The following is a 15,056-nucleotide window of genomic DNA, read 5'->3' on the forward strand; positions in this document are numbered from 1 at the left end:
TTGAAGGTTTTGAGGATTAAGACTTAGAACCTTGAATTTGTTCCAGTATTAAGTTTCAAGCCAATGTAGGGTCTGGAGCAGAAAGGTGATAAGCTTCCAGTGACCTACATTGCTGTATCAGTAGACTTCTATAGATATTTCTAACTATAGCTCACTACAATCACATCACTGAAACGGGAGATAGAGCACATGTGGTATATATTCACGAGTTGTATATCCACCAGAACATGGTAAAGCCTGCTGGCCAAGTAACAGATCAAAATGATCTCGACAAACTAGAGAAATGGTCTAAGGTAAACAGGATGAAGTTTCATAAGGATAAATGCAAAGTATTCCACTTAAGAAGGAAAAATCAGTTTCACACATACAGAATGGGAAATGACTGTCTAGGAAGGAGTACTGCGGAATGGAATTTAGCGGTCAGAATGGACCACAAATTAAATATGAATCAACTGTGCAACACTGCTGCAAAAAGCGCAAACATGATTCTAGGATGCATTATAGGAGTATTGTGAGCAAGACACAAAAAGTCATTCTTCCACTCTATTCTGCGCTGATTAGGTCACAACTGGAGTATCGTGTCCAGTTCTGGGCACCACATTTCAAGAAAGATGTGGAAAAATTGGAGAAGGTCCAGAGAAGAGCAACAAAAATGATTAAAGGTCTAGAAAACATGACCTATGATGGAAGACTGAAAGAATTGGGCTTGTTTAGTTTAGAAAAGAGAAGACTGAGAGGGGACATGATAGCAGTTTTCAAGTATTGAAAAGGGTGTTATAAGGAGGAGGGAGAAAAATTATTCTCCTTGGCCAGATGATAGGATAAGAAGCAATGGGCTTAATTGAAACAAGGAAAGTTTAGGCTGGACATTAGGAAAAACTTCCTAACTGTCAGGGGGTATGTCTACACTACCCCGCTAGTTCGAACTAGCGAGGGTAATGTAGTCATCCGCAATTGCAAATGAAGCCCGGGATTTGAATATCCCGGGCTTCATTTGCATAAAGCCGGCCGGCGCCATTTTTAAATGCCGGCTAGTTCGAACACCGTGCCGCGCGGCTACACGCGGCACGGAGTAGCTAGTTCGGATTAGGCTTCTAATCCGAACTAGCTGTACTCCTCGTGGAATGAGGAGTACAGCTAGTTTGGATTAGAAGCCTAATCCGAACTAGCTACTCCGTGCCGCGTGTAGCCGCGCGGCACGGGGTTCGAACTAGCCGGCATTTAAAAATGGTGCCGGCCGGCTTTATGCAAATGAAGCCCGGGAAATTCAAATCCGGGCTTCATTTGCAATTGCGGATGACTACATTACCCCCGCTAGTTCGAACTAGCGGGGTAGTGTAGACATACCCAGGGCGGTTAAACACTGGAATAAATTACCTAGGGAGGTTGTGAAATCTCTGTCACTGGAGATATTTGAGAGCAGATTGGATAAACATATAATAGGGATGATCTAGGCTGCCCATGAGGGCAGGGGACTGGACTCAACAAGCTCTCAAAGTCCCTTCCAGTTCTATGATTCTATGAAAGAAAAAAGCCCAGGTCCCAGCCCAGAACAACTGTTCTACAGAGGTGTTCAACAACACTGCTCACAGTACAAGTTGTGGTTGTTTTGTGTTTTGTGCGATGAGGGCCAAAGTTGGACGTAACCCCCCAAAATGAACCACACAGATGCAATACAAAAGAGGGAGGGAGTCAGAAGAGAAGAGCATAGAAAAATATTATCATGTTCAGGAGTAGCTCAAGGAGAGCTGCCGGCAACTGGCGCCCTAGGCGGAATACACGATCGGCGCCCCCGTCTCTATAGCCCTCAATGGCATGATGTTATCATTGGGCGCCGAGTTAAATGCGGTGCCCTAGGCAACTACCGAGGTTGCCTACATCCACGGGCCTCCCCGATCAGGCTACATCAGAATCAAAGTCCAGACTCACACCAGATCCTTAAGTTTCCCTCCCCCTCCCTCCCCAGCCCCACATCACCTAAATCTTCATCACTGGAGATATTTAAGAGCATTTTGGATAGATATCTCTCACGGATGGTCTTGATGGTACTTGATCCTGCCATGAGGGCAGAGGACTGGACTTGATGACTTCTCAAGGTCCCTTCCAATTCTAGTGTTCTATGATTCTACGATTCAACTTCTCAGGTTCTTTGCTAGGGATGTTAGAATTTGTGTAACTGAATACTTGTGTAACCGCATGAAATCTTAGCAGTTACATGACTATTTGCTAGTCCCTGGAGGCGGGGACAGCAGCCAGTGCACTCCTAGCCCCACTCCCCGGGAGCCCCATGCCACCCCGCACTGCTACCTCTTTATCAGAGACAGCACTGCAGGGTGGCAGATGGAGCTGGTCTGCAAGGGGAACCAGTTCAAAAACTAGCTTCCCACGCAGACTGGCGGCACCATGGAGCTGGTGCTGGGGGAGATGGCTTTGAAGTAGGTTCCTGCCTCATCCTCCCCCATTGCCTCTGTATTGGCTCCAGCCTTCCCTTTTGCCCTCTCCCCTGTTGCCTCTCTACCCTCTCTGCCAGAGGCAGCAGTACTTGGGTGACGGGAGGGGAAAGCAGGTCAGGTGCTTGTGGGAAGCCAGCACCTCATGGGCACTAGCTCCCATCCCGCGCCCCGCCCTTGCTAGCTCTGATACAGAGGCAACAAGGCGGGGAAAATATGTGTAGTCATCTACACGATGACATCCCTAGTCTTTGCTAGTGGTCACTGTACATCCTTCATTTTGGGGGGAGCCGCTAGACACGACCAATGAGCCCTCTGTTCTGTATAACATTGTTTCTTCATTAACTTTACAAAAATGAGTACAAAAACAAAACGAAAACCTTTCAATGAAAACAACAATTAATATTACTGACATCAGGATAAGATGATTTGTGACCTGGAATAGCTTTCCTGGGCATGTTTCCGCAACTGTTATGGTGGAAAAATTTCCACTGAAAACCAAAATAAAAGTCTCTCTGATGATCAGTGATCATTATCCTTTTTTTTCTTTTCAAAAATCCTTTTAAATATATTAAATAGAGAGCAGAGTCTTTGCTGTGACTGCTATTGCATGATTTGGGAGGACTTCAAATCTCACAAAAGATGCAGCACAAAGAAGAAACTGATAATATTTCTCAAATAGTGGAAAACACCAATTTTAGTTCTTGGATAATTCAAAAGCTATTTAACAAATCTGCTGTGCAACCTTTCCAGAAAATTTTCACCTCTAGGCTAAGACCAACCATGAGAAATTTCAGCCCCAAAGGTAATTTTTTGGAAAAAAATAACCTCCCGAAGAGAAAGACTTTGAAGGAAAGTGCCTTCTCAGCCATAACTATACTGCATTAATCTTTATCTGTTAAACTAAATGCATTATTACACTGTATTTATATATAAATTATATATAATTCACAAATACATACATTAATTATATGTAATGCAGTAGCCAAATATTGCCAAAAATGATGTGTGTGCTGCATAACAAGAAGGAGAAGCAAAGGATTTAGAAACAGATGAGATATTATATGATTATTCACAAGAATCCATCTTTACAAATGAAAGGCATTTGCCCAGATCAAAAAATACAATTTTACAGCACTAGAAGATAAGGAATTAAATAGTGTACAGATAACATCTAAACTGGTATTAAAAGGTTAGCAGTGCTTAAAATTGATTAGTCACTAAGACCAGACAACATACACCCCAGAGTATTATGGGCAAATTGACCAAATTTTGCAGAAGACTAAACTGTCTTTTTTTTTTCAGTTCAGAAAAGAGACCTGCAAGCTGCAAAGTGGCCACTGGCCAGCATAATTATATTACAAGACACAGGCTCTGGGGGTATGTCTACACTACAGCGCTAATTCGAACTAACTTAATTCGAATTAGTTAATTTGAACTAAGCTAATTCGAATTAGTGCATCCAGACTTAAAAACTAGTTCGAATTAGCGTTTTGCTAATTCGAGCTAGCATGTCCACACTGAGTGGACCCTGAACCGAGGTTAAGGATGGCCGGAAGCAGTGCCGGGAGGGCATCAGAATACGACTTAGAGCGTGGAGCTGCTGTCTCAGGCTAGCCGAGGGCTGTGCTTAAAGGGACCTGACCCCTACCTCAGACAGACAGTTCTCAGGGGTTCCCCGCTTGCAAAGCAGTCCTAGCTTGGAGTTCCCTGAGTGCCCACACTCGGCACATCACAGCACCTGGCCATCAGACCGGCTGCACTTGCAGCAAGCTGCCATCTGGGAGGGGCAATCGGGGGGCTGCAGGAGAACTTCCACCCCGAGAAGCCCGCAGAGCCACCCCAGTCCTCCCCATCGGGGGCGCGTACCCCATTCCTCCCTCACCTCCTTCCACTTACCCTTCCCTAGCCCCCCTTCCTGATGTATAAAATAAAGAAAACGTGTGTTCAAAAACAGAATCTCTCTTTATTGAACAAAACTGGGGGAGACTGGGAAAAAGAGGTGGGAGAGGAGAAGAGAGAGGGTGGGAGAGGGGAGGGCAACTAAAATGATCAGGGGTTTGGAACAGGTCCCATATGAAGAGAGGCTAAAGAGACTTTTCAGCTTAGAGAAGAGGAGACGGAGGGGGGATATGATAGAAGTCTATAAAAGCAAGAGTGGTGTAGAGAGGGTGCATAAAGAAAAGTTCTCCATTAGTTCCCATAATAGAAGGACTAGATGACACCAAAGGAAAGGAATGGGTAGCAGGCTTCAAAATAGTAACAGAAAGTTGTTCTTCACAAAGCAAAGAGTCAACCTGTGGAACTCCTTGCTGCAGGAGGCTGTGAAGGCTAGAACTAGAACAGAGTTTAAAGAGAAGTGAGATAAAGTCATGGAGGTTGGGTCCATGGAGTGGTATTATCCAGGGGGTAGAAATGGTGTCCCTGGCCTCTGTTTGTGGAAGGCTGGAGATGGATGGCACGAGACAAATGCCTTGGTCACTGTCTTTGGTCCATCCCCTCCAGGGTACCTAGGGTTGGCTGCTGTCAGCAGACAGGCTACTGGACTACATGGACCTTTGGTCTGACCCAGTATGGCCATTCTAAGCTCAGGGCTCAGGGTCGGGGGTCTCAGTGGACCACCTTGATTTTCATGCACACCTGCTCCTAGGTGGCCAGGCTGGCAGCTCTTCTGCCCTAGACGGCCACTTTCCTGTGCCTAGTGCGGAGTTCGTGGATGAGGTCCACGATGTCTGCACTAGACCAGGTGGGTGCCCGCCTCTTGCGGTCCTGGCCAGGCTCCGAAGAGCCGCCAGCCTGGTCCCGGGAAGAGGCGGAGGGCTGGGGGGCATCGGGAGGCTGGCTCATGGTGTGCCAGGTGCAGGGACTGCTGGCTGGGTGCTGGCAGGCTTGCACCTGGCACGGGCACCGTAGCCAGCCCGTGCCCCTTTAAGAGCTCCGGGGCCAGGAGGGGGGCATACGAGTTTCCCTTGTGTTGGCCAGAGTGGCCACCAGGGAAAGCTGGGGAGGGCTAGCCTCCCACTAGTTCAAATTAAGGGGCTACACAGCCCTTAATTCGAACTAGTAAGTTCGATCTAGGCTTAGTCCTCGTACAATGAGGTTTACCTAGTTCGGCCTAAGCGCTCCGCTAGTTCGAATTAAGTTCGGACTAGCGGAGCGCTAGTGTAGCGCTAGTGTAGCGCCTTTGTAGTGTAGAGATACCCTGGGATATTAGTGAACAACTAAATTAATATTAGGCGAAAAAAAAGATGAAAAATTTTGAACAATTTTAGCAGATCAAATGGAGAAAAAGTCTAGGAGAAACCTCACAGCAGAGTAACAGCCAGCATTGCCTTCTAGAAGGAAAAGCCAGGCCAGAATAACTTTCACATCCAAGATAATTTTCTACCTAAATTCAGTCTAAGGTTTACTGCATTCCTTATTGGCACCGGGGCAGGGAAATAAAAGCAGACAAAAATAGGTCTTTTTAGAGCTCGAAAGAAGATAGTGCTAGGACACCACAGTAGTTTTTCCTTTTTTCAATTTCAGGAATACTGTTGGTGAGGTTATTGAAGTGTAACTGCTGAAGAAGTTTAACATACCGTGAGACTTAACAGTCATCATGAACCCTAGAGTTAGGAGGGCTGAAGAACCATTTAAGTACTTGGGCTAATACAACGGATGGGAAATGTAGTTCAGTGCAAATAAAGTTACTTTGACCAATAGGGGTATATGATAGAGGTCTATAAAATCATGAGTGGTGTGGAGAGGTGAATAAAGAAAAGTTATTTATTAGTTCCCTAAATAGAAGAACTAGAGGACACCAAATGAAGTTAATGAGTAGCAGGTTTAAAACTAATAAAAGAAAGTTCTTCTTCACACAAGTGGAACTCCATGCCAGAGGAGGCTGTGAAGGCTAGGACTATAACAGAGTTTAAAGAGAAGCTAGAAAATTTCATGGAGGTTAGGTCCATAAAAGAATATTAGCCAGGGGATAGAAATGGTGTCCCTGGCCTCTGTCAGAAGCTGGAGAAGGATGGTAGGAGACAAATTGCTTGATCATTGTCTTCAGTCCACCCCTTCTGGGGCACCTGGAGCTGGCCACTGTCGGCAGACAGGCTACTGGGCTAGACGGACCTTTGGTCTTACCCAGTAACGGCCATTCTTATGTTCTTAATTCTTTTGATGGCAAAATATTGTGAAAATCATGGATTTGTCATGGTGAAAAAGGTCAAAATTCATTAAGTCAAGGGGAGAGATAAGTGAAATGTCAAAGCACCTATTTACTTTGGGAAATACATAATACAGTAGAATGTCAGGAATGGAGGTTGTTTGTAACTCTGAAATGTTTGTATATCTAAACAAAACATAATGGCTTTGAAACTTTATGATGCAGAAGTGAAATGCAGGTTTTATCTATTTTAATTTAACAGAAACAGAAACAGTTCCCTTACTTTGTCAAATATTTATTTGTAAAACTTTCCCTTTTTTAATAGTAGTTTACTTTTAACCCTGTAGTTTCGCAAATTGCGTAGCTTATTTTGATATTATTTTGAAATAGCTTATTTCAAAATTTGGTTTTGTCAACACAGCACTTATTTCAAAATAAATAGCTATTCCAAAATGTCCCTTAATCCTCGTGAAATGAGATTTACAGGGACATTGGAATAGCAAGCCCATTATATTTTGAAATAATGGGCTTGCTGTGAAGATGCGAGACAGCTATTTCAGGATACTTCAGTGTGCTGAAATAGTGTTGTAGTGTATATGTAGCCTATGACATTTGCTTTTTTGGTGTGGGTCTTTGCTGCCTGATTGCATATTTCTGGTTCCAATGAGGTGTGTTGTTGATTGATCAGTTTGATATTCATAACTCTGATTTTCTACTCTACATAGTTTTACACAAAGGAAAACAAAAGACATGAGGGAAGGGGTCTCTTCTACGCCTTGCTGGAAACAAGGCAATATTCCAGTAATTAGTACTTATCACTAATGCTACACCTCATACTTTAAAAGTGCTGTACGCATATCGAGTGATCCAAACAAAGCTCCTAATATAGAAGGTAAAAAAGAAAATAGTTCCGAAAATAAACTAGCAGCAACCCAAGTGATCAATTGAAATCCTTGAACTCCTCACACAAGGAAATAATGTGAAGGGGGACAAACTCAGTTCCATTTGTGCCACACCTTTGACACAATGGGGAAGTTACAGAGGTGCTGCTGGGAGAAGAATTTACACAAAAAATGTGGAAAGGAAAGGGGAACATGAAAGGAAATGTGCAAACTCTCCTACTTTAAATGCAACAGAGGGTACGTCTATGCTGCAAGGTAGTGGAATTCTGAAATAGCTATCCCGCGTCCAAGGACCACGCTCGTTATTCCGAAATACCTTTCAAAATAACAGACACGCTATTTTTCCATCCCTGTAAACCTCGCTGCAAGAGGAATAAGGGATGGCTCAAAATAGTGCTTTATTTCGAAATCTGGTGACGTGTAGATGCACCAAATTTTGAAATAGCCTATTTCAAAATAAAAATGAAATAAGATACACAATTTGCATAGAGCAAATTGTGTATCTTATTTTGATTTTAGTGTGTAGCGTAGACATACCCTGAGACACTGATCAGTGGAACCAGACAAAATGGCTCTGATACAAAATCATTTGCAGAATTTTAAGATAATTAAGTCATAGTTTAGTAAAATACATCAAAAGAGCACTGTGCTTGTTTGTTCCTAGGAGGCATATATTTACAGATCAAGCAAAGGAAAGACCTCTACTCAATTCAATGGCATTTCTCCATCTGTGACAGAATAACTTTTGAACATTTATGTAATCAACTCAAAAAATTTCAGAGAATCTTCTAGGCATCCACAGGCAGAACCCTGTTGCTTTTGTTGACAACTGGGGAAGTTTTCATAAAAAAATCAGGCCCACAAAATGCTCATTTAGTATGGAAGGCAGATAAACCTCCACTTCATCCATGCCTATATATCATAGGCAGCAGTTTGGGCTACATAAGCAATGAAGTGTGTGACTATCTAGGTACTGCACAACTCAACACCAATATACTGAGGCAGATGAAGAATCTCAGAGAAGGTACAGTTGTATAATTGGGAAAACAGCATATCTAATGGGGAAACCATTGGACTGGGAATCAACTGAAGATCTACACCAGCTATATTTCCTGCTCTGGATTGACTGGTTGTATGATCCTGGATTAGTTACCCAATGTTTCTGTGTCTTAGTTTACTGCGTCTTAGTTTATTCATCTACAATAAAAGGGGTCAGATTCTCAACTAGTGTAAACTGGCATCATTCCATTCAATCCCTGATTTCAGAAAAACATAACTTCACAAATCCCCTGGGAAGGAGGTATAGTTTATAATCACTAAGGCCCGAAAATGATAAGCTATTATGCTGTAAGATTTGCCCAGGCATCAAGAACATTTAGAAAGTACAGAATGCAAGGCTACAAGAATAAAAACCCAAGGTGCAATGGCTGAATCTCTTCAAATGCATTTATCTTCTGAAAGAGCAAATGCAGCTAAAAAGACTTCCCCCTTTTCCCTGTTGGTGAATGAACTAAAAAAATAATTATTACATTAATATCAAACGCTGATCTTCTATGATGTGCCAGAGTTGTAAAATAGGGAACTAGATTGAAACTAATATTACAATTAAAATGTGTATAAAAGGGAGGTCAACTATAGGTGATACAGCTTTGGGCAAAATATTGGAAATTTCAATGACAGGGTTTCCCTCATGGGCAATCCTGTTAGAAAAGAAAAGAGTTGCATTCATATTGATTTCTTTTCGTTTAAGTGACAAAGTGAAGTAGCAAGGCTAATGTGTGCAATCAAACACGCTTGTGCTATCCAGTTAGTGAAATACACCTGTGCTTAAACAGACAATAAATAAAAAAGGAATTAAAACCAAACAGTGTTAGGTAATCATAATGTGGAATAATCTGAAATATAACGGTTTGGTTAATTATGCACAGACTCAGCCCTGCCACATAAACCAAAGTCACACCATTGTTATTAAAACAGAGAGAACAGAAACAGAAATATAGACAGCTGTTCGTTCTTGAAGTGACTTCTCAAAGTAAAACGGATGGCAAAAATAAGTTGAAAGAGCATCATAGACTGTGCAGTGAGGTTGTATAAATTATATAGACTTTAAACTGGATATTTCAGTGCTGGCAGAAGAATTGCTTCTTTAGCAAGCATAATAGCAAAGGTGGCTAAGAGACGTACTGCACAGAGGCCCACAAAATACAACTTGTGGAGGTAAATTGATAACAGCAGCAAATCAGCACATGTTCGAGGTATGTCTCAAGATGGTTGTAACAAAAGTGATGACTTAGCTCGTCTTATGCAAGCAGGTGTGACAAGATATGTTGAACAATGAGAATGGAAAATTCTAGTCCCGGTTGCAAGAACTCGAAAGCTGCCATCTTGTACCTTGATCGGCTAGTGAGAAAGTATGACTTTCATATTGGTTAGACATTTTGAAACTTTAGAAGAAGTGGGAGTCATCATCAGATTGATCATGCCAACCCCTCCAAGAAGAAGCATGAAATTGGACCAACAGAAATAGGTTAAAATGGTATGTTTAACAGAAATAGGTTAAAATGATATGTTTCCTGAATTCTGAAGACAACTGGAAGGAAATTCTGGGCCAGCCACATGGAGACGTTAACAACTGATCTTGGATAGGCACATGTAACTGTCTCTTTCTATTATCCAGCAATTTGGGTTGTTCACTAGCATGTTAGGAAAAAAATTACTGACATGTCTGTCCTTCGCTCCACCTGTGTTTGCAGGGTCAGCTCCTGATATGAACAGTACTTGAGCTGCAAGCTGATGGCTGAGCAAAGATTTGGTGATAAGTTACACACAGATTTTCTCTTGGGTGATGACCCAAATCAGCCATTAACTATTTTCTGAAACAGGGTGCCTAATTACCAAAGAAGAATAAATGTTTATGAATGAGCTCTAAAGAGCATCACCATTATTGTATATGACTTTTTTTTGTAACTGGTTCCAATCAAGATTTTTGTAAAATAACTTAAAACTAAACACATTACTGTTATTAGCTTAGATAATAGAATATGTGTCCACCATAATCAGTGGTTTCATACTACTTTTCAAGTTCTAGGTATATACAGATATAAAATGAGACTAAACGTGTAAGCTTCTTGAATTCCACTCAGTCTGTACAGCCTGTCATTAATGTAGGAGTTTATGCTGGATAGTTAGTCAGGTCCTAGGCTAATATAATTTACTGGAAAATAGGTAACAAGGGTTGACTATTGTAGATCCACTGGGAAGGAGAACTTGGTGAATTGGCATGCAAGCAACTAACCAAAACATCCTGTGATTTAGCTTTGGATTCTTTTTCCTCTGTTGTGTTAGAAACACTAGAGATGATAATCAACAGCCACAAGCGAAGCCCTATTCTGAAAAAGTGTACATCTACACTGCAAAACAGACAAGCAAACTTACAGCAGCAAATCTCAGAGCCCAAGCCAACTAGAACCCTAGTCCAGGATGCATGATATGGGTCTGAGATTAGCAGTGTAAACATTCTTGCTTGGGCTGGAACTTGGTTTCTGAAGTCTGAGCAGGCTGGAGGTGGGGAAGGGGGTCAGAGCTGGGCTCTAGCCTGAGTGGAAACATGTACATTGCTCTTTTTAGCTCTTTTAGGGTGAGGCCTAAGCAGGATTTCAGCGGGAGCAGGACTGACCTTCAATGTTTGTATTGTGCAAAATAGTATTTTTATTATTGCTAGAAAGAGTTAATCGATCCACTGCAAAGCTCTCACAAGCTGTAAATGAAATGACAAAGTCAGAGGATAATAGCCCTTGAAAATTAATTATGGTGTAAAAAAAAGTTAGAAAAATTATGGGATCGCTTCTCTCTTTCAGTTAGCTAATATTACCAGTGGATATGAATAACACGGGATTCACTTTTTAGAGCATTGTAGATCAATGGTTTAGAAATCTAATTTCCCCAAAGATTTTGGCTGCTCCACTAGGTTAAAACACAGTATGGATTATATACCTATTATACAAAGAGACTAATATGGAGTATACAATACTAATCATAGAAGCTGTGCATCTAGAAACAATGTTCTGAGACTCTAAAAATACACATCTGCAGAAATGATTTCAGATGTTTGTAAAAAGACTGAAAAAATCCATAGTGCAGGAAATCTCTAACAGAAATCTTACCTGTCACAAGCTGTTGTCCAGGTAATCCTACAGGAACCATCCCGAGGTTATTCATAGCAGTAGCCCAAGCCGTTGGATCAGTAACTGACATGTTAAGCTGTGTGGTATCTATAGCTATACTTCCCAAACCATCAGCTGCTGTGGGAAAAGAGACAAATTCTGAGTTTAAAAGTCAATATGCCACAATTATAATAGAAAATTGTGTTGGAGACATAAATAAATCTTACTGAAAATAATATTTTTATTATTATGATACATCTTTTTGGAGCCCCCATAAAATTGCTAGGTGCTATATAGTGGTGAGAGAAGATACGGTCCTGCTCAAAATGAACTTATAATTTTACACTGCCTAATCAATGACAAATGTTTCTATGGAAATTAACATCATGAGATTTCCACATATTCAAAGAAGGGACACATTTTTCATGAAATGTAGTTGACTAAAGAAACTGTGACAACATTTAGGCACCTGTATGAAAAGGTTAGATCAATTTGATTTGACTTAGGAAAATTATGAAGTTCCATTTGAAAACAAAAAGTAACCATCTCTAATCAGTTTAGCAACAATATTTTCAGTGGCCACCACACAGTACAGACGTTTACCTGCAGCCATTGTTTAAACTGGTTCCTTTTGTTGCTGAGTGACTTCAAGAAGCAACGTATCCACTACTATATTAATAACATCTTGCGATGGGAGAATCTGTCTGTCACTGAATGCAGAGCCCACACACAGTTCATTGGGTGCTGCAAAAAAGCACAAGTAATCAGACATTAAATGCTGCTTTTAAAATCAATTTTCAAAACACTACACCCTGACTGAAATCAATATGAAGCTCCTACATACTCACAGTTGGATCTCCAAACCAATTCAGTTGTATACCTTCATCAAGAGTTAGTGAAGGAGTTTCAACTAACCTGCATTCTTGCTGACTGAATAAATGGTGCCATGTATGAGCCTGTCAGATGTCTTGCCTCTGGCTGAAAAGCCTTCACAAATTAGGTTTTATCAGTACCTACACAGTCACCTCAGCATGCAAGCATCAATTGAAAGGGCATACTGGGAGCTGCATATGAATTTTTTAAAAAGTTAAAAATTAATTGATGTTGTGAGTTTTGAGGAAACACTCGCCTGTTAAATATATTTCCAGATGAAGGAGTAACTTTAAGAGTGGAATACAAACCTTGAAGGGCTTGCAATGTTATAGATGCCACACACTCTTTAACTAACACAGTATCCTCAGCCCACAAAGTGGCCCCAAAAAGAAGAAAGGGGAGCCCACCAGCCTACATCTGAAATAGCTTCACTTCTGTCAGGCTTCTGTTGCAACATGAATTTTACATAAAGGTAATACTTTTGTCTGTGACTCTCATGTCTGCGTATTTCTGATAGTTGAAGAAAAAGAAAACAAAGCATGTAACCAAAGTGAGAGGTGACAACTTCGATGATAACAACACCTTCAAATTCTTATAGCAGAGAGAGCAAATATTTATTGTGGTTGAGATAAACACATATCTAAGCCTATTTTAGTCCTTTTATGCATTAGTTATGTAACAGACTGCAGTGGTTTTTTGGAGCCTTTACTGTCTCTCATGATTGCCTCACTGCCATGTAAGAGCACTAAGGGCTTGATCCAAAAGCTTATTGAAGTCAGTGGAAAAATTCCCATTGATTTAATTGTGCTTGGCTGGCTTAGACCGTTAAGTCCCCAGTCTTTTATCACAGAAGTCAGCTGGAGTTTTGGAATTAATTTCACTGGAAGTATAAGGAGGCTTTAAGGATAATTTTTTCAAAACAGAACACAAAAATGCATACAGAGAATTTGAATGTTCAAACCTCACATTTGTTTATGCTAACGGCTAATTATAGAATCATAGAGTTGGAAGAGACCTCAGGAGGTCATCGAGTCTAACCCCCTGCCCAAAGCAGGACCAACCCGAAATAAGTCACCCCAGCCAGGGCTTTGTCAAGCCATAGCTTAAAAACCACTAGGGATGAAGATTCTACCACCTCCCTAGGTAACCCATTCCAGTGCTTCACCACCCTCCTAGTGAAATAGTTTTTCCTAATATCCAACCTAGACCTCTCCCACTGCAACTTGTACAGACAAAATGTGTAAGTAAACATCCAAGTAAACAAATGTCCAAATGTGGGTTTGAGTAATATTTCATGGGCCATTTCTGGTAAATACTTTGGAGCTCAGGTTTACGTGTTAAATATTCTTTATGAAAATTATGTAAATAGATGTTAGGTGTATTGTTTCCAGTTTCTGAACCTCAATATTTCTTCTTTAGAAAAGACATATTAAAAGTGATTAAACTAGACTTTAGTTTAATTCTCCCCACACTTTTATCTTCACAAGGAAAGGCAGAAAAATGTTAAGTAAACAAATTTCAGCCTATTGGCCACTTGCAAGCTATTTGTTCTGACAGTGTCTTTTACCATGTGTCAATGGGATGAGCTGCTGGTCAGCTAAATTGCTTGATATTGCTTCTGCTTCATCACTGGAAAGAGAAATTTCAAATGGGAATGATGAGTGAAAGGAAAATGATGAGTGGCAAATCACTGCCCATGCTAAAATGCCTGAAACTTTGGGGGGTTCTGAACATTTTCTTGAACAAATAGTAAATTGTCCAAATGCATATACTGTGTTAATTCATTAAAATGTTTGCGATTCACTTTTTGTACAGTGTCAGTAGCTCTAGTCATGAATCTGGGGATTAAAATGCCTAGAGGTTCTCCCAACTAGCTATTTGCTTTGCCGACTCCCTGACCAGCTGGATGTTCACTGTCAGTACCCAGGCCAGGGAAACTAATGATCCAACCAGCAGACTAAATTCAGTGATGAATCCTGGTCATGTGCCACCTGAGGCTCACTGTGCATACGTTAAGAAGAAGAAATAGCTGCAGGGCAGAGTGAACGACAAAAAGTCACAAGGTGAGCTGAAGCCCGAAGCTGAACGAATCCTCTCTAAGCAAGAGTTGCTGCAGGCTGTTTTGTCAGTGGAACAGTACCGAATAACAAATCTGTGCACCTAAGCTCCTTGTTGAGCATCCTGCAGAATGATATACATAAAATTGGTGACAGATGCAAAAGAGAAGCACAGGACTGGACTCTGAATTTAGAACCTACTAATTCTAAATATCCTTAAAGAAACTCCACTCAAAGTTGATATATAATTGACGAAACTGTAGTGACAGCACTGGGAACAGTGCTAGTACAACACGAGATACTGATTTATTCTTCTTTCTTAATACAGAATCTTTATGGAAGAAAAGTTCTTATATTAACATTAGGCAAAATGACATTTCATCAAATAACCTTACAGTTATGTTCAACTGTCAGTTTGAACTCAGCATTTAGGTTCTGTAAAAAAAAGTTTAACAAATCAT

The 15,056-nt window shown here is 41.0% G+C and overlaps 1 protein-coding gene across 12 annotated transcripts in view; it reads right to left on the minus strand.

The window, feature by feature from the left end:
* Positions 1 to 15,056, minus strand: part of ENOX1 (ecto-NOX disulfide-thiol exchanger 1) — a 549,328-nt gene that overhangs the window by 189,614 nt on the left and 344,658 nt on the right. For 11 of the 12 annotated variants that reach the window (XM_075918965.2, XM_089775466.1, XM_014574205.4 and 8 more), the window contains 2 exons: positions 12,269 to 12,409; positions 11,666 to 11,803 (listed from right to left, as the gene is read on the minus strand). In XM_075918965.2, coding sequence (XP_075775080.1) covers positions 11,666 to 11,803; positions 12,269 to 12,278 — 148 coding nt within the window. In that variant the 5' untranslated portion in view covers positions 12,279 to 12,409. The remainder of the gene's footprint in view (positions 1 to 11,665; positions 11,804 to 12,268; positions 12,410 to 15,056) is intronic. The other variant, XM_075918983.2, reaches the window with a different exon arrangement.

This window comes from Pelodiscus sinensis, chromosome 1 (assembly GCF_052426305.1).
Source record: "Pelodiscus sinensis isolate ZL-2025 chromosome 1, ASM5242630v1, whole genome shotgun sequence".
NCBI lineage: Eukaryota > Metazoa > Chordata > Testudines > Trionychidae > Pelodiscus > Pelodiscus sinensis.